The following is a 20,343-nucleotide window of genomic DNA, read 5'->3' on the forward strand; positions in this document are numbered from 1 at the left end:
AAAATAGGTGTAAGTAAATCATTTCCCAGAAAAAAGTACTAGCTTTACAGAAAGCTTTCACGATTCTGCTTCAGCAGCACATCAACACTGATATACACAATTACTCAAAAACCTACTCTTTCTGATGATTGAAAGCTATAACGAAAATTTCGTAATCTGTCCCTGTACGACATGTCCTCGTGAGACCGAACGAAGGAATCCGTTGTAGGTCTCCTAGTAGTCTCATTTATGCCGGAGGGCGGAGTGAAGAGGTAAATGGCAAAACTTTCTCCTCTTATTTACTGCTCGCACTGTGTTTTTGAATTGTATACAAACAACTTTGATGTAGATGGATTTGAGGAACTAAAACTTTTTACATACGTCTCAGATAGTTGATGTAGATGTATCGAGATACGCTTGAGTATGATGGCTCTCTAGACAGTTCAACTTGCGCTCGCCGCTCCTTGATCTTGTTGGTTTGTATCTGGAAGTACCCCGACGGAGCCCCCAGCGAAAAGATTTTGGTAAAAGGGCTTTATCCTTAAAGACAGAACGATGCTTAAGATGCTACCGACAAAACAGACAGCAGCGAGAACCAGGAAGGTGAGCCTAAAGCAATTCGGACCCACGCAGGAGACATTTGTCCCATGGAGATGAATCCCCTGCTGCTTCGCTGCCTCGTTATCATATACGTACCCGGCTAGGAGGCCTGAAAAGAGTAGTGCACCCAGAGGATTCCCTAGTGCCATGAAATTGTAAAATGTGCCAATATCCTTCAAGCCAAAGAGTTCCGAGACAGTTGAGATCATGACAGAAAATTGGACACCGTAGCAGGCTCCAAGTAGTCCCGTTGCAGGATAAAAGGTTGCGTTGATGGCAGAAGCAAACAGCAGATATGTGGCGAACATTATGATTTGAGTGCACGTCATCCAAACTGTCCGAGGGATTGTTTTCGACCTGCAAAGAGAAGAAGATTCTCTGAATCAAAAGGACATCAATTTGGATTTACATTGAAGATAGATTAGCCACGAGGATAATGTTACTGACCTGACAAAAAGTTCCGAAACAAATCCTCCCCCAAGACGACCAACAAAATTTCCAACACCGAAGAGAGACAGCAAGAATGTTGTATCATCAAATCCTTGTGCAATCCCAATTTGGGCTAGATTATTGAGAACAGTTACCCCCGAGCCAACCCCGAAAAAGAAAACAAAGAATAGAAGCCAGAAGTCAGCCGTCACCACAGCTTCACTGAATTTGAAGTCTTCCCCTAGCTTTCTTTTTTCTTTCACTCCCCCATCGCCCTCGGCAACAAGCAAAGGCACGTCCGATGAATCATGGCCTTCATTTAACCTACCTGAAGATCCAACCACGCCAGATGGCTCCAGTAGTGGTTCAGTTATGTCTGCAGTGCCTTCTTCATCGTTCAAACTACCTGGAGATCCAACCACGCCAGATGGCTCCAGTAGCGGTTCAGTTATACCTGCAGTGCCGCCTTCATCGTTCAAACTACCTGGAGATCCAACCGCTTGACCAAGCATTCCCAATTCGCCGGCTGGTGTGGGATACAATGTCATTTTAACGGGGATTGCGAGTGGGGCCATGAGAAGTAGAACCATTACAACGAAAAGAGTGTTGGCAATTGGAGCACTTAAGGAAATGTTATCATCCAATATTGCAGTTGAGAGAACATAGAATCCAAGCACCAAGCTTGAAACTTGGATGAAATCTAAGCGGCCACTCTCTGCAGGATCTTCATTTGGAGCCGGAGTACAAGGCCGCACAAAAAACATGCTAGCGAAACACAGAACGGGAATTCCAAGTGCAAGGAACAGCAGAAGCCTGGAAGAGGAATTACCAAGCAGAACACGATAAATTTCTGTAAATACAGCTGCGCCAAGGCCCGCGTAACCTTTCAGAATACCAGCAACTATGCCACGCTGTAGAGGGAAGTTTTTGATGTTGGTTACAATCACAGCCGTGGTAAACCAAGCACTACTATTAGCGGCAACACAAAGGGCAATCCATAGCTGCAATACCAGAACAAAATCATTAATGATTTAAGATCTTAATTGTTGGAAAATTAAGATCAAATTAATTGGATAAGCAATCATTTGCAGATAAACTATATCGGCACGCAATCATTTAATTGGATAAGCAAACCTCCAAAAGATAATTGAACGGAGAAATTGCTGCTTAAATCTGAGTTGCTTAAATGGAACCAAGCAGTAACCAATGCAACATCAAATTAAATCACACCAATTTTAATCTATCAATTTATTCGAAAGCTTACGAAGAAGTAGCAGCATGTGAGTAATAGCATCATCAAAGCCGAATAAATTTCCAAATCACCAGCAGATGAGTAATAGCATCGTCAAAGCCGAATAAATTTCCAAATCACCAGCAGATTACTCTTCAATTGTAATAGAAAAACATTTCACCGTCGATTAACTTCAGATTTGTCATAGTTTACTAATCAACATCGATATTGTCCCCAACTTACATATAATCACCTGCACAACACGGAAGGTGTGAGTTTTCTCACAAAATGCCTCGATACTAGTAGAACCATTGTATTTTATGTTGTCAATTTCCGATACACTACTTCTTACATTCTTCAACAATATCTGTGCTGTTCATTTTCCAGAACAGAATAAAGTAACTCCTAGTGGTGTCAAAATTAAAACAACCCGGATGCAAAATTGCTCTATCAAACTCAAACATCACCAATCCTACAAAACCTTTCTTTAAAACAAACCCACCAAATCATGTTTGCAAACAATCATATCAGCAATATGATATGCTCAAATTGTCGAAAAAGCATCAAAATTTCTACATGTTTATAGCAAAAACACTTTAGCATAAGCGCTTATAAGCATGCAAAACTGCTTCTGTAAAAATCCCACTAAGTCAAATTTGCAAGAAAACAGATTTGGATCAAGAAAAGCTACACATTTTGAAGAACGAACAAGAAAAGCTACACATTTTGAAGAACGAACAAGAAAAGCTACAAATCTTCAAGAACAAGAAAAGATACACATTTTCAAGAACGAACAAGGAAAAGCTACACATTGTCAAGAAAAGCCACAAAATTTATAATCATCGGAAGGAAAGAAAACATACCATCCAGTAAGGCAGGGGCAGAATGGTGCTGCTGACGGTGAGCCAGATGATGCCGTAGCCGAAGAAGCAGGCGAGAGCGCCGATCAAAAGAATTAGCCACGGCGGGTGCTTCTTGGAAAGGAATCCGGGGATAAGGCCAAAGTTCTCGCCGATATCGTTGGCCACACCCAGCATGGTGAGCTGCTTCTGGTTGAAACCCAGAACCGACTTCAGGGAGTGGGAGTAGAGCGGGAAAGTGAAGGCATTGCCGGCTGCAATTTGCACCCACACTGCCGCTCCTAGGCCGACCCACGGCCGTCGGGTGCCTGCTGCGAGTGCCGCCATTGGTGGTGGATACAAGTAGCAAAAAGCTTCAGCTCAGAGGCAAGAAGGGGTACGAGTAGCGGAAGATGAAGTCGGTGATTAGTCTGTCTGAATGAAAATTCTGTTGGTGTAGTAAGTTATGAATTGGCATTTGCCATTTGGGTTTATATAACCGTTTTCGTCTTGACTTTCGTGCATGTGATATTTGTTTTTTCTTTTTCTTTTTCTTTTTTTGGGTAAATTGCAAATATACCCCTTGAATTGTTAAAATGTGGACAAATATCGTATTACGAATTTTATCTCTTTCTTAATTTACTGCTCATATATCAATAGTGAATGTTAAATTCGTTGTGAAATAAACAATGTGTGCAGTGGAATATAAAATAAATAAGCACAATATTTACGAGGTTGGATAAGTGTACCTTTGGGGCATGAGCTGATAAACTTTATAGGTTGCTGCAGGTTCATCGCCAATATTACCGATATGGTTCTAATGTAACCACCTATTACTAAGTATTGCGTTTTATCGCATAATGTTTCAGTAATATTAGGGCTGGAAACTCCCATATATAAATCGTATATTATTTGGTTATATGACCAATGCAGAATCCTATTCTCCAACAAGTGCTCTTATGAGTGGTCCCACATGGGATCACAAGCGAAACAAATTCCCACATCGAGAGCTTATCAAGTTGTTATATTGATGCTAACGTAACTTTTCGAGAGCCCGGTCATCATTTAGGGACTAGAGCTGATGTACTTTTCAAGGACCCATTCATTGAATATTCTTTATAAGCTGGAGCTAGCGAAACTTTTAAAAGCCCAACTTAAGGAGGCAATTTCGAGGCTAGTAAACTAGGCCCAAGATGTGGTCTATGCATGTCTATCTACCAATATCACTGATAATATCTTAACTTAATCACTTATTACTAATTATTAGCTTTTATCACAAAGGTCCAAGTAATATTAATTAGGGATAGAAACTCCTATAATTAATTGAGATTATTTTGTCATATAAGTAATGCAGGGCCCTATTCTCCAACTACTCCAATAGTTTTTTTTATTATATTAGGAATACAAAGATAACTCCCATAATTACTTCTTTCTTTTGTTTGTGATATTTTGTTGCGTGTACAATGATGCAAATTCACCTCTTTATATAGAGGTTTTTCATCCGACAATTTATTAAAAAAAAAAAAATGCTAACCTTATTTACAAAGTCTTCATGTGAACAATAAAGACTTCAATGGTCATGCCCGGACTCGGGATCGAAGGAAAAATCGAACCCAAATATGGAACGCGAGCTAAACATTAAATAAATACAAAGAAACTGAAACGGGGTTAAAAATAAATTCATCTTACTAAAAACTACTCATTAATCTTTTATGGGGGCTAAAATAAATAAATACAAATGTTAGCCTCACATCTAATCCGATATCATCTTGTCTACCCTTCATTAGTCTTGTAGCGAACCTGCAAGGTCTAAAATGTTTATGGTGAGCGAACCTAGAACTCAATAGGGACACAAGTCTTATCAAGGATAATTGTCAAGCTAACCCAAGTGTCATGCTCACACAAATCAATTATATCATGTTGTCAAACATAAATTATATTCCATGAATGCAGCTTAATTTCAATTACCCGTTAATTTATATAATAAAACAAGTGAACCTGCACGTCCAATCTCATGCATTCTACCACTGCATCGTTGGTCCGAAAGCTTTATTATATAAACTCACACCCGTAACTCTGTCATCCCAAATTTCCCATTTTGTTGGTCATCTTGTTCTTCTCTCAATCGCAAAGTCCCCACTACATCATACCATTCTTATAATTTCACTTTTACCACCCTTGCTGGTCCCTACGAGAGTTGAACTCAACCACACAAAATATAATTCCATTTCCATAACTCAATCTCTGAATATACCAATAAAATTCATCTGCTCTGATATGAAATGATATATGCATATAATCAACATTATCACAACATCCACATTATCAAAAATAACAATAATATATCAGTTCCAATACAAAACAGTTATATCAGTTATAAACACATTAAGTATAACACATATTTCACAAAGCTTAAACAAGACAAATACCTAGTAGTGATAAGTTCCCCAAAAAACCTCCTACCTCGATTCCAAAACTCAAGCGAAGATCCACATCACCACCGCTATAGCTAAACTCAATGTACTTGAACAAGCTTGTTGATCACTCCTAACGCCATGAATTTCTTCCACTCTCTTTTCTTTCTCTATATATATTATGCATGCAAGACTAGTGCATGCATGCAACGTGACTAAAGGGAGGGGTGGAGATATAATATGAATGGGATTGTATAGAATGGCTTACTATTTATAGGAAAAACTAAAATGAAGCGGTTACAACTATGCTTTGATTGTATAAATTGTGCGGCTCAACACATCTACTTATTCACCAAGTAATACATGCATTGTTGTGCTCCTTTCGACATGAAACATGTGACTAATGACTCTCGGGTTGGAGAGCCAAGTGTACATACTAACCATTTGCATTAGAGTATTTGATAAGTGTCTCCAAGTGTCCAAGTCCATGGCTAAGCATGGTGAGCTGCTGCTGGTTGAAAACCGACTTCAGCGAGTGGGAGTAGAGCGGGAAGCCGGCAGCCATTTGCGCCCACACTGCCGCTCCTAGGTCAACACACGACGGCCGGGTGCCTGCTTCGAGTGTCGCCACTGGTGGTGGGTACAAGTAGCAAAAAGCTTCAGCTCAGCAGCAGCAAGAAAGGGTACCAGTAGCAGAAGGAGGCGGTGAGAAGTTTGTCTGAATGAAATCTGTTGGTGTAGGAAGTTATGACTTGGCATTTTCCATTTGGGATTTTTATGTAACGGTATTCTCTTGATTTTGGAAAATTGCAAAAAATGCCCCTAGAATGTTTAAAATGTTGACAAATATCGTGTATAATTTATTTTTCATAACATACGGCTCATAGTTAGTAAATAGTGTGAATGTTAAATCTGTTGTGAGATAGACGAAGTGTGCAGTAGAATACAAAATAAACAACTAAAATATTTACGAGGTTAGGCAAGTGTGCCCTTGAGGCAACAACTAATAAACTATATAAGCTCATGCAGATTCATCACCAATATCACCGATATTGTACCAACTTAACCACCTATTACTAAGTGTTGGTTTTATTAAGAGTAGAAACTCTCATAAATAAATTGTATATTATTTTGTCATATGACCAATGCCGTATTTTATTCTTTAACAAATCCTCTCACGAGTGACCTCACACAGGATCACAAGGGAAACAAATTATCATATCCAGAGTTTATCAAGTCGTTATACTAAAGCTAGTGTAACTTTTTGAGGTCCCACCATTCAATATCTTTAAGCTGGAGCTGGTGAAATTTTTAAAAGCCCAACTTAAAGAGGCAAATTCAAGGCCAATAAATCAGGGCCAAGACGTGTCAAAAAATAGCATGTTCTCATATCATGATAAACTTTATGGGGGCGTTTGTTGCGCCGGACTATCTCGGACTGGATTAGCTTCAAGGACTAAGCTGGACTGGCTTAGACTAGACTAAACTGGACTAACTTAGTGAAGCGTTTGGTGCAGTATTGGACTAAGAAGCTGAATAATATCAAATTCTAATATTATATTATTTAATATATAAATTATTAATATTTTATTATGATCTTATCTTTTTCTTCATCTTTTCCTACCATTTCCGTCCCACTCTTTTCCTCTTCTCTCATCGTCCCACCCTCTCTCTCTTTTTTTCCTCTTAGACCTCTCAATTCATGTCTCTTTCTCATTCCTGGTCAAACTCCTTATTGATTCCAGTCTCTATTTCTCTGTCCTCCCTCCCTCTCTAGCTATGTGTTGATCGAATGGAACCTCACGACTCCAATTTTCCCGACGAGTTGCAGGTTTCCCGATGTGTTTTTCGGCCAACCCTCGTTAAATTGGATGAAGTTAGCACCGCCAAAAAATTCATCACCATCCCTAGACCGAGATCTTAGCTTTGAATGCTCAAATCTGTCATGGATTTGAAGAAGCCCAAACAGGCCGAGACTTCCAGGCCATTTTCCGGCCACATTCGACCACATTTTGGCCTTGATTCAGGTAAAATCGTAATCTTGTCACTCCCAACTTCAATTTGGTATATTTTATATGAAAGTTGGTTGTGAAATGGATCTGAAAGTGAGTCGGAAAGTTAATGATTGATCTAAGTGACCGGAGATGACGAGGAGTCTGTCGGGAGTGGTCGTTGAGCATGACGAGGACAAGAAAGAGAGGATAGTCTTAGCTAGTCCCATGGTTATTGGGGGGTCTCGCTAAGACCTCTTAGTGAAGGGTTTTGTCCATGCTAGTCCCATTTAGTCTCATTAATGTTAGTCCCAGCATGGAACAAACACAGTATTGGACTAATAGCTAGTCCAGTCCAATCCAGTCCAACTTAGTGAGGGCAAACAAACGCCCCCTATAGGTTCATGCAAGTCCATCCACCAATATTACCGATATTATTACAATTAAACCACCTATTACTAATTATTGGCCTTCACAGAACGTATCACCACATAACAACATAACCCCTCGGGCCTCACGCACATTTTAGCTTAAGCTAAGCTGTGGACTGGTTCTCATGGCTGTCAAAAGCCGGCCTTAACCCTCCTCATCTACGAATATGGCCTCGTCTCACAAGCAGCTGCAGCACGGCGATGTGAGCTACTTCGACCACGAGTTCTTGCAGATCAGCATAGGAATATGTGTAGCCAAGCATAGGCTAGAAATACTCAAACTTGCCAAGAAAGAAACCAGATTTGGGCACTAGAAGTCGCTTTCCCGGCTAAGTTGGGCGCTCATTCGAACCAGAAGTGCTTATCCAAGTACTTCAACAAGTTGGTTTTTTAGGAGGAGTCCTTCGACGGTAGGGGTGCAACTCGGGCTGAGCCAACTCCACATCAAGAGCATTGGAGAGGAGCCTTGTTGAGGAAGCACAAGTGTTGTAGTGAGGAGGTCAAGGATGAGAAGCCAATGGTTGGTAAGACTAGGAGCATTGCGCTTACTGAGCCGTTGGATGGGAGAGTAAAGGAGAGATTGATGGCTCATAATACACCAAGCTTGAAGCTATCTGGACCGTTGGATGGGAAGGTTCACGAGAGGTTAATGTACACAAATAGGAGCCCAGGGCCGACCGGTCCTTCGGTCGCAAGTTTGAGTCCCAAGTTATCTGGACCGTTGGATGGAAGAACGCATGAGAGGATCATGACCACAAACGTCCAAGACTTTCTGGGCAGTTGGATGGGAGAGTTGTGAGCCCAAAGTTTTGCTCTCCTTACGAGAAGGAAAGGGAGGATGTTGACCATGATGATCATTCACTCTGGACTGCACTGTTTCAGGATCTGAAACCAACTTGAAGTTTGTGGTTTGGTTGGTTTTGTCCTAACAAGAGAGAACATGATGCACGACCGGAGACATATATGTTTGTTTCATCAGTTACACTATGGGTATTGTAAACACAAATGGACATACCTCAACGACGCAACGATATATATGTTCATTATTTTTTTTTTTTGTGTCCCTACAGGTTTGATGTTTTGACTCACCGTATTACTTTCTTCTGCATCCTCTCGTGTTTTTAGACGGGAATGGAAAGCCCTAAATATATTTACTGGTTGATTTGATTTGCCCGTCGTAATTTCTTGAAACACATATGTTTTCAATGGGGTAAAAGAACGGAAGTGATTTCCCTTCTATCTCGGAGAATCAAAGGACAAATAAATAAAAGTAATTTCCACAACAGACTTGCAGGATTCTGCTTCGACAACACATCAATAGTAATTTCCACCCAACAAAATATTAAACACTACTACCATAGCTTGATTCGGCAGCTACGTTCATTCAATTACACAATTACTCTCACAACCAAGTCTTTCTCAGGATTGAAAGCTGCAACCAAATTTTTTAATTTGTCCCAATGAGGCACGTCCTCGTGAGGGCGAACGAAGGAACCCGTTATAGGTTTCGTACTCGTCATTGATGCCGGAGGGCGGAGTATAGTTCATAGGATACACTGGAGAGCTAAAGACTGCGTTTCAGAATTGTACAAACAACCTAGAGCCTCCACATGTGTTGATTCTTTGGTTCTGAGATGGATTTGAGAAACTAAAAACGAAACTCTTTACATGCGTCTTGGGACTGTTGTAGTTGTATTGAGATATGCTTGAGTATGATGGCTCTCTAGACAGTTGAGCTCCCCCCGCCGCTCCTTGATCTTAATGGTTTGTACTTGGAAGTACCCTGAAGGAGCCCCCAGAGTAAAGCATTTGGTAAACAGGCTTTATCCTTAAAGACAGAACGATGCTTAAGATGGTACCGACGCCACAGACAGCAGCGAGAACCAGGAAGGTGAGCCTAAAGCAATTCGGACCCACGCAGGAGACATTTGTCCCGTAGAGATGAACCCCATGCTGCTTCGCTGCCTCGTTATCATATACGTACCCGGCTAGGAGGCCTGAAAAGAGCAGTGCACCTAGAGGATTCCCCAGTGACATGAAATTGTAAAATATGCCAAAATCCCTCAAGCCAAAGAGTTCCGAGACAGTTGGGATCATGACAGAAAATTGGACACCGTAGCAGATTCCAAGTAATGCCGTTGCAGGATAAAAGGTTGCGCTGATGGCAGAAGCAAACAGCAGATATGTGGCGATCATTATAATTTGAGTGCACGTCATCCAAACTGTCCGAGGGATTGTTTTCGACCTGCAAAGAGAAGAAGTTTCTCTAAATCAAAAGGACATCCATTCGAATTTATATTGTAGATTAGGCACAAGGTAATGTTACTGACCTGACAAAATGTTCGGAAACAACTCCTCCACCAAGACGACCAACAAAATTTCCAAAACTGAAGAGAGACAGCAAGACTGTTGTATCATGAAATCCTTGTGCAATCCCGATTTGGGCTAGATTATTGAGAACAGTTACCCCCGAACCAACCCCGAAAAAGTAAACAAAGAATAGAAGCCAGAAGTCAGCCTTCACCACAGCTTCACTAAATTTGAAGTCTTCCCCTCTTCTGGGCCGTCTCTTTCTTTTCACTGCCCCCTCGCCCTCAGCAAGAAGCAAAGCCACGTCAGATGAATCATAACCTTCATTTAAACTTCCCAGGCTCGCTGTCGATGAAGATGGCTTCATTAGTGGTTCAGTTTTATCTGCAGTGCCTTCTTCATCGTTCAAACTACCTGAAGACCCAACTGCTTGACCAAGCATCCCCGATTTGCTGGTTCTTGTGGGATACAATGTCATTTTTACAGGGATTGCAAGTGGGGCCATGAGAAGTAGAACCATTATGACGACAAAAGTGTTGGTAATTGGAGCACTTAAGGAAATGGTATCATCCAATATTGTAGTTGAGAGAACGTATAATCCAAGCACAACGCTGGCAACTTGGATAAAAAGAAAGTTGCCACGCTCTGCAGGGTCTTCACTTGAAGCCGGAGTACAAGGCCACACAAAATACATCATAGCGAAACACAGAACAGGAATCCCAAGTGTAAGGAAGAGCAGAAGCCTGGAAGAGGAATTACGAAGCAGAACACTATAAACTTCTGTAAATACAGCTGCGCTGAGACCCCCGTAACCTTTCAGAATACCAGCAACTGTGCCACGCGTTAGAGGGAAGTTTCTCATGTTGGTTACAAGCACGGCCGTGGAAAACCAAGCATTACTATTAGTGGCAACACAAAGGGCAAGCCATAACTGCAATACCAGAGAAAAAAATCATTAATTCTTTAAGATCTTAATTGTTGGAAATTTTCTATATATATGGCATTTGCAGATAAATTATATCGGCCCGCAATCATTTTATTGGATAAGCAAACCTCCACAAGATAATTAAATGGAGAAATTGCTGCTTAAATCTGAGTTTCTTAAATGAAACCAAGCAATAAGCAAGGCAACATCAAATTAAAGCACACCAATTTTAATCTATCAATTTATTCAAAAGCTTCCAAAAAAGTAGCAGCATGTGAGTAATAGCATCGTCAATTGTCAAAGCCGAATAAATTTCCAAATCACCAGCAGATAACTCTTCAATTGTAATAGAAAAACATTTCACCGTAGATTAACTTCAGATTTGTCCTAAAATATGTCTTAAAATAAACCCACCAAATCAAATTTGCAAACAATCGGGATCAGCAACATGATATGCTCAAATTGTCAAAAAGCTTCAAAATTTCTACATGTTTATTACAAAAACACTTCTACCGTAAGCGCTTATAAGCAGAAGTGCTTCTGTAGAAACCCCACTAAGTCAAATTTGCAAGCAAACAGATTTGGATCAAGATATGCTCACATTTTCAATAAAAGGTACAAAAATTAAAAAAATCGGAAGGAAAAAAAACATACCAACCAGTATGGGAGGGGCTGAATGGTGCGGCTGACGGTGAGCCAGATGACGCCGTAGCCGGTGAAGCAGGCGAGAGCTCCGATCAAAAGAATTAGCCACGGAGGGAGCCTGTTGGAAGCGATGCCGGGGATAAGGCCAACGTTCTCGCCGATATCGTTGGCCACACCCAGCATGGTGAGCTGCTGCTGGTTGAAACCCAGAACCGACTTCAGGGAGTGGGAGTAGAGAGGGAAAGTGTAGGCATTGCCGGCTGCAATTTGCACCCACACCGCCGCTCCTAGGCCAACCCACGGCGGTCGGGTGCCTGCTTTGAGTGTCGGCATTGGTGGTGGGTGGAAGTAGCAAAAAGCTTCAGCTCAGAGGCAAGAAGAAAGGATACAAATAGCAGAAGAAGAAGGCGGTGATAAGTCTGTCCGAATGAAATCTGTTGCTGTAGGAAGTTATGACTCGGCATTTGCCATTTGGGATCTTTTCTTCATGTGATATTTTCTTTTTCTTTTTCTTTTTTGGATAAATTGCACAAATGCCGCTTGAATTGTTAAAATGTGGACAAATATCGTATATAAATTTTTTTTTCATAATTTATGGCTCATACTTAGTATATAGTGTGAATGCATTAATAATGAAGTGTTGAATTTGTTGTGCACAGAAGATATGTGTGTAGTGAAATACAAATTAACTAAGTCACCATCTTCATGAGGTTTAGCAAATGTGTTTATATTCTCGGGACAGTAGTAGTTTCTTTTATTATATAAAATAATAGGGGTAACTCACTACTCTTCTCTCTTCTATCTAGTCTTGGTGTAGCTCGCTAGTACTTATCTTCTACATCTCTCGTCTTTCTTTTCTTGTTATAATTTGGTGCGTGTGTAATGATGCAAATTTACAGATTTTTGAATTGAGAGAGATCAAGAATTCTCACTTTTCATCTGACAATTTACAAAATTCAAGCTAACTTTATCCACTTTGCTTGGCTACTGAACAATTAGCAAGAATTTCTGCTAAATAACCATCTTTGACTGCTCAGCAATTTGACAAATATTCACCCTTTCTTTTAACTTATGTAATATTGAAAATACCATGAGCATCCACATTGCCTATTTAGCAGAAGTTCTAACATTATTTACAAAGTTAACGAAACAAAAGATACGGTAATTTTAGGACAGTTATTGTATGAGATCTATTAAATGCTAGATGTAGAGAAGCATATAATAGATTGATAAGAACATCATGAGCAGTCTTGTAATAAAACTGATTTATGTAAAAAATTAAGACTTATGAACAGTAATATTTCAATTATCTGCTTCAAACTCTTCAGTCGGTCATCCATCATATTTACAACAAAATCTTTTTTTTTTCTTTCGTTTTTAAAATTTTATTTTTCTCAGTTATTAGATAATTGAAAGAGAATTACGCAAGAGTGGGGTGGCCAATTGTGGCTGAGAATCAAGCGTCATTAATAATTGCCATTTGCAAGCGGGCAAAGTCTCTGCGGCCTTTAGCACGCCTCCGCACGTGACAGGAAGCATGCCCTTTGGAGCCACATCTCTTGATTAGTGGGCCCTTTTTGTGAATTGAGTCACATCACATAAGATCGGGCGGTCCAAAACCAATTTCCAAAAGCAAAATGAACAGGTGGGTCGCTGCTCGGAAACTCCTAGGAAGCCACGTATTGGGAGCCGATGACTTTGAATTTTCTTAATTGCCGAAATCTGTGACATTATTTTTTTTTCATAGTTTTTATGTATGTGTTTTTGTGAGGTTCAACTTGTAATGTATTTAAAAAGTACGAACGATTTGTTTTTTAAGATCTTCTTTCAAATATCATATTTAGTAAAAATCATTTAAAATTGAAACTATATGATTCAACCATGATGAGTTTAAAATTTCTTTATAGAATCGTATTCGTTTATTTTCATCACTACAAAATGATTGTCTTAATAGTTTTGGAATGATGATTTATCAATCAGGCATGATATATATTTTTGTTATGCTTAAGAGTTATATGCCTGGTTATACTTGACAACTATACAGTGTGCATTCTTGTATTAAATAAAATGATCTAAAATCGAATTTAGTTGCTGAACTAATTATAATCAAATATAAATAATGTATTCATAAAAATAGAGAAGTGTTATTAACATTCTAAAAATCTCATTCTACAATCATCACAAGAGGTTTTTTTCTTTCCAAATATAAAAAGTTTGGAGTTTAGAATGAGATTTTTAGAGTACCAGTAACAATTATCTAAAAATATTATAACTATTAAATATTAACGACATCATAATCAAATATCTAAATTATTTACTTCATCAATTGATGTTTGAAAATTATTTGTTTTATATATTTTTTTCTAGTTTCAAGCCCTTCAAATCGCATGTCCAATTCCAATTTTCTTTGTTAAAAAATCATACATTTTATAAATTTTATTTGCATGTCCTTTTAGCATCTCGCTTCTTCCAAGAAGCACTTCAAGTGCTTTTTCAGAATTCACTTGCATTTTGTATTAAGGATTAGTTCTAAAAACATTTTTCATCTAAAGTACTTTTAGTAATTTTGAAAGCACTATCAAACCAACCCTACTTCTTAATCTTCCCTTTTTTTTTAGAGCAGATGAACTCTCCTCACTGTACATTTGAATTTCAATTTTTTTCTCGCAATTTAGATTAGTTAAGAGTTAAAAAATACTTTGTGTAAGAAAAAGAATGGAAAACAAAAAAAGGCCTGGGCCTGGCCACATGTAATGGGTGCCCCAATGGAGCATCATTGTGTTCTTGCTTCTGAGTACAAAAGCGTAAAAGAATGCAAACATGCTTTTAGCTCAAGCTGCCTTTGCATGATTCTATAATATCTACCAGATCCATATTTTTCTCCAAAGAAGTTGACAAGAGGGGTCAGCAAAACAAGAGATATGATAACCCCACATCGTTTTTCTGTACGGCATTTTTGTTGGGTTTTGTCCGTTGTTTCATATGGCATTCCATTCGATAACAGAAAATAAAAAAAGGTGTACAAGACGAGAAAAATAGTAAGTGTTTATCATTTCTCCAAGGATGATGTCCATACACCTCTTGTTAATTTATGTTGTTTGATCTTTTTTACTTTATTCTATCTGACGGTTGGAAATTAAGAATGTTGTGTGGTTAGCAACTCCCTTCTTGAAAAGATAACGAAAGCATAGAAAGCATAGTTGTGCTCTTTTCCTTTCTTTTTCTTTGGGTAATGGTGGAATGGGCTTTGAATCCGTTAAGAAGCCCATATTAGCTATCCTAAGGTGATTGGGCCTCTCCCCCCATTAATCTCTCGTACTAAAAGTTGGCTCCAAGTTTCTCCATTTCACAGCAACTGTATATAGAAACGAACTGTCTCACAACATTCTGAATCAAAGTGTCACGTCACTTTTTTCTTTTGATAAACTATAGCGCTAGTGAGTTAAATTATAAAATATTAAAAAGAATAAAATCGTTAGAGATCGAACTTTACCATAATGTATAAACATTATTATTTTCCGCCACTGCAGTGAAACGCCATTTGGAACTAGCATGCCACCTCAATCGGCAAGTAACTAAACCCTTAGGACTGTCTTCAACTCCAGGATGCGATGAGTCGATATCGAGATGCCAAAACACTCCATCGATAAGAGCTTTGGGGAGTCATAAGCTTGTTATCCTTTTAGTACCTCTATATATGAGAGTACTTGTCTCAAAGGAACAATCAAGCCAATGTGAGTAAGGGTAGGATAGTAGATCGTGACAATGCACCATCTTACATCCAAGTTCGAATTATTCTTTCTATAAACTATACAATAGTTTAGATTATCTATTTATCTAGAAAAAAAATTGAATCATACTCAATTAGCGATGTGTAACGGTGACATATAAAAATCGATGTTCCAATATTGAACAATGATAACTAAAACTTTTGAATCACTAATCCGATAAATGTTGTCCATCGCATGTAGGTCGTGTCATTTCTAAAATTTTCCATCACATATACAATATTCACTAAATCCTAATTAGTAAAGGATAAATGTTGATGCACAAAATCAGATAGATTTTGGACCAACTTAGATTCGTTTGTAAAGCACACAAAGCGCACAAGAATCCAATGATGTATCGTGGTTCTCTCCAAGTTGAGACTACGTCCATGTTGGTGTAGATTCAGTTTTAGTATGTAAATATGGGTTACAGTGTACATGGATGCGTTTTTGTCCTTGATAGAGTACAGTGACTAGGGTTTAAAATGAGAGACTCCTTAAAGTGAGGGTGAGAGATCTCTTTGTACGATAAAGGTTTTCCTCCTCTTTTACATACTTCATTGACTAAGTAGTGAAACCCAAACAGTGAGTCCTTGTGAGGCTATGATACAACAATATCCATTAGTAGATACACATAGGCCAGCCAAAGCATAGCATCACCAAAGGCAAATATATGTGTGAAGAAGCCAACATAAAATATAAACTATAAACAAAGTATCATCACCAGCTGTGCATCCATATTGCATATTGCAATTTACAAACAAATCCTCTTTCACGGGCCAGCAAGCGATTTGTTGTTTCTCGCCACACACAAGGATTCATTCTTTCCTCTCACAATAACACAACACAAACAACCAAAAGACGAAACCGAAAACCTTAAATCGGCTTATCTGAAAAGAGACAAAAAACAAATGACACTATGTGCATAGTAATGGATAAGTATTAGAGTCCAACAGTCGCATCGTCACGTGACACTAAGTCAATATTCTAGCCTCATGGCTAAAGAAATCGCTCGTCATATATGATGGCGGATAAGGTTTTGTGTTTCATACTAATATTGTTATGTGGCGTTATTATTTATGTTCAAGTTTTAGTCTCATGACAAGAGAACTTGCTCACGCATTTACTAAACTCACAGTAATACCATGAATAAGTTCTCGAATGTACAGCATCGCTTGATAATATATATTTATGTATCATGACATGAGCAGATAATAAAGTTGATAGTTAATGATAATTTAGCAACTTTTGCTACTTTACAGCATTGAACTGATATACAATTTCGAAATTCCCGTGACTAAAAAAAAGTGTCAAAATCGCTATCCTAAAAATTCTACAAGAACTTATCTTTAAGACTTTATCCTTATCGACCCCCACCATCCACTTTGAATTGCAGAGGCCAAATAACAAAACAAACAAATGTAACAAGACAGGAACCCCATCGATCGTCACCCCTCTACACCCAAGGGGATGGTACATGCATGCACAATGAATGATGACATTGATGAGCTTTGTCATCACCCAAACCCTAACTACACACTTGGGCCCCACTGCACTTTGTATCACCATCTGGGCCCACATGACCGGCTGCCAGCTGCATCCACGTAATTAGGCTCATTATTTTAAAGTATTTTTGTGGGTATACATTTCATGTAAAAAATTATTATGCCTAATCTCTAGATACAAGCGATACTTATCGAGTCTTAATATGTAGTCCGATAATGATCTGATTTATTAATGAGTTCTGACAGATGATCCGATGTCAATATGACTCGTTAATGAGTTATTCCGCACCTATTATTTTCGTATTGTTCGATATCGAATTAACAAGTTATGTAAAAAATTATCAGGCTTACGCATCACATAATACAAGTCAAATTTGTTACAACTTTAATGGGATTTGAATCTGCAATTTTCCAATTATTGGAGACCCAATAACTCCATTGTCTGCTGCTTAACCCTTAAACGCCAATTTCGCCGAGTCAGCACGCATTCAGCAAATTAGAATTTCCAGATTTCAGAACTTCAAAGTCTCTTCCATTGTCGATCTTTTATGGGAAATTAGAACGTGGCATAGAATTGTTCTAGATCTCTCATTCTCTCCGCTTATTTTTCACTATTTTAATTGATTTGGGTTTTGTTTAAAAGTTTGGGTTGGAATCTGACGGGTAATGTCCAGTGCGTGTGCACCTAACACATACTAAAATGCAAAAAATATATTCCATTGCTACAAAAAATAATCATACGTATGTGTATTGATATTATATTTCTTTCTAATAATTAACAGTTTAATTCATTAACGTTATTATTTATAAAAATTATACAATCAAGTTAAAAATAACAGAAATTTTTTTTATTTGCTTATTTAAAATAAAAGAATTCGTGGATCAAAGGGTGAAAGCAGGAGAAAGAAATAAGCGGAATCGGATCAATGGAGAAATCAAAAGTCAAGAATCATAACATTTTCATAATGATTATGACGTCATATGAAAGGAACTGACATGAATGACTGTCGTATAAATACCGTGGGGCCATGAATTTAAATAAGGAAAAGGATCCTAAGGATTCTGCAATTGGGTTCGTTCATCGTATATTGTGTGGTCATTTTTCGATAAATACTATTTATATTTGAATTTTAAATTTTAAATAATTTCTGATCATACGATATAAGATAAACGAATAAAATTACGGGATTCCTAAGATCCTTAAAAAAAGAATCCATCGATGACCCTTTTCCTTTAAATAATTCATCTAAGTTGACTATTTACTTTACTGTCTCATTCCTAGGTCAAGATGCATAATTGACTGGATAATATAAGTATTTATCCGACAAGGTAAGTTGGGCTTTGGGAAAGAAATCATTTCCGAATCATTTCCATCAAATTCATTCGATCATAAAATTTAGATTTTTGAAATTTAATTCAACGACTAAAATTATTATAACTTTAAAAGATACCTCTTATTTGTAGGTGTTAGATCAAATTTTAATAGTCCGAATTTAAGGACTAGATAAATTTGGTACAAGGAATTCGAAAATAATCCCTTTCCGTTTTTTGGGTGACATCATCTTCACGAGCTCTCATCGCATACTAGGGACTTACCAACTCCATCCATGAAACAAAGTACTATGTATCATACCTCCCAGGTTTTTGTTGCCTTTTTATTGGAGAAAAGCTTATATGGTACAAGCAAATCGTTGTAAATTTGCAGTGGCGTCCTGTACTGATATAATATAACACGTATGAATTTTATTGGCATGTTAGACAATATAAGATTATGCTCATATTGTGTACGTTGTTCTTTTGTAAAATTAAGAAATTCAAAGGTAAATTTTATATGTAAAAATTGAGAAATTCGTTCGATTCAGTGCTGAAATGAAAAACCAGGTAAGGTTTGTCCCGGTATTAAAAGCCAGTGGGCGAACAAAAACCTGTTAAACTTTCCTTTTCGGAACCTTATCCTCCCCCGAGGGACCAAACTTAAGTTGCTTTCTTGGTTTCTAGCTTTATTGATGAATGCGGTACAGCAGCTGAAAATTCAAAACAGCTGTGCCAATGGGCTATGGGGCCTCCTCGGTTTGGCAGGATAGGGAATTTCATTTCTTACGAGAATTACTTACATGACACGGTTACAATGTTAAACGCCAAACGACGAAGAACCGTTTCATAAAAGCTTTTCTACACGGGACCACGGCCCTTCCTCTGTCTTTCAAATGTTGTTCCAAAGAAACTTGTTTGTTGGGTCTAGTCATCTCACACACGGAATTGAGATCCTTTTTGAAACTCTTATGTGCGAAGTTGCTAGACCTAAAAATCTAAAACATTCATTTAAAACCTTGCAGTACTCATGAGTTTTATTTCATTGATTCGCTTCACACAAGCCAAAAGTCTGAAACTTTTTTTCTTTTCAATGGCCCGAATCTCTAGATCTTTAAACTCCAACTACATAAATTCAAAGAGAATCTCAACTCTCACAAATAGACTCTCCCAATAATTAATTTCGTCATCAATGACTTTTTTTTTTCTTAATATTCCAAAATTAAAGGAGGAAGATTTTAAAAGTAGAACCGACTTGATCCAAATTAATTTTAAAAATCATATACAGCAATGAAAACAATACGAGTTTTAAGCAATAATCATTTTGGTATCTCTTAATAGAAAAAGCACGCGTGGGTCATAATCCATGATTAAGGTGGCTAATATTAATTAGCGATTCTTAATGTTTTGTTGAGTTGTTTCACATGCTACCCTCAGGTGCCCGGCACCAGCTGATGATTACAAGATACTTGTAGCTCAATCGGAGACAAAGGCAATTGTCCGTGTTTTGAGGAATATTATTCCTTCCATAATCCAATTGATTAAGAACATTCACCTCCCAAAAAAAAATTCGCCCATTTATAGCAAATTTTGGTCTGTTTTATTCATATATTTTAGCAAATTTTGCATCAATTAATCAAATTTATAAAATTCCTTTAGTCCAATCCTTCCAAATTAGGGTTTCTAACTTTCTTAACTCCTCAATCCCTCCAAAATTCAATTTCTCGACATTTGGTGTAAATCCAGGAGAAAAATATATACACCTGCACAAATAAGAAATAATAATTAATAAATAATATTAACAATCGAAACAATTAATCAACAACGAACTAACCTGGATAAACGGAGTGAACGGGACGAACGTACGGAGACGGATAAACGGAAGGCGTCAAAACTAACGGGGTACACACGCAGCTGATCACAGAACGGATAACGGTGAAACGGAGACGGTGAAGAATTGGACCGG

The 20,343-nt window shown here is 38.1% G+C and overlaps 2 protein-coding genes and 1 pseudogene across 2 annotated transcripts; 1 reads left to right on the top strand and 2 right to left on the bottom strand.

Moving 5' to 3' along the window:
* Positions 1-4: 4 nt before the first annotated feature.
* On the bottom strand, positions 5-3,537 carry LOC137748770 (protein NUCLEAR FUSION DEFECTIVE 4). The gene is made up of 3 exons (XM_068488951.2): positions 3,103-3,537; positions 1,027-2,009; positions 5-936 (listed from the first exon to the last, which is right to left on the bottom strand). Exons 1-3 carry the CDS (start codon positions 3,424-3,426, stop codon positions 423-425), a joined length of 1,821 nt encoding a protein of 606 aa, XP_068345052.2. The 5' UTR covers positions 3,427-3,537; the 3' UTR covers positions 5-422.
* Positions 3,538-5,895: 2,358 nt separating this feature from the next.
* LOC148698876 (uncharacterized) lies at positions 5,896-8,814 on the top strand (annotated as a pseudogene).
* A 344-nt stretch (positions 8,815-9,158) lies between these two features.
* On the bottom strand, positions 9,159-12,359 carry LOC137747193 (protein NUCLEAR FUSION DEFECTIVE 4). The gene is made up of 3 exons (XM_068487244.2): positions 11,804-12,359; positions 10,245-11,155; positions 9,159-10,159 (listed from the first exon to the last, which is right to left on the bottom strand). The coding sequence occupies exons 1-3, from the start codon at positions 12,125-12,127 to the stop codon at positions 9,673-9,675; spliced, it is 1,722 nt and encodes a 573-aa protein (XP_068343345.1). The 5' UTR covers positions 12,128-12,359; the 3' UTR covers positions 9,159-9,672.
* Between the last annotated feature and the right edge of the window lie 7,984 nt (positions 12,360-20,343).

This window comes from Pyrus communis, chromosome 2 (assembly GCF_041283825.1).
Source record: "Pyrus communis isolate YQ-2024b chromosome 2, ASM4128382v1, whole genome shotgun sequence".
Lineage (NCBI taxonomy): Eukaryota > Viridiplantae > Streptophyta > Magnoliopsida > Rosales > Rosaceae > Pyrus > Pyrus communis.

Bases quoted from the DNA above. Each gene is read 5' to 3' on its own strand.
- LOC137748770 (XM_068488951.2), bottom strand. From the start codon at position 3,426: ATGGCGGCACTCGCAGCAGGCACCCGACGGCCGTGGGTCGGCCTAGGA. The intron at 2,010-3,102 runs GTATGTTTTCTT...CTGGTATTGCAG, and splicing joins TGCCCCTGCCTTACTGGATG to CTATGGATTGCCCTTTGTGT. The intron at 937-1,026 runs GTCAGTAACATT...TTCTCTTTGCAG, and splicing joins GTTTCGGAACTTTTTGTCAG to GTCGAAAACAATCCCTCGGA.
- LOC137747193 (XM_068487244.2), bottom strand. From the start codon at position 12,127: ATGCCGACACTCAAAGCAGGCACCCGACCGCCGTGGGTTGGCCTAGGA. The intron at 11,156-11,803 runs GTATGTTTTTTT...CTGGTATTGCAG, and splicing joins AGCCCCTCCCATACTGGTTG to TTATGGCTTGCCCTTTGTGT. The intron at 10,160-10,244 runs GTCAGTAACATT...TTCTCTTTGCAG, and splicing joins GTTTCCGAACATTTTGTCAG to GTCGAAAACAATCCCTCGGA.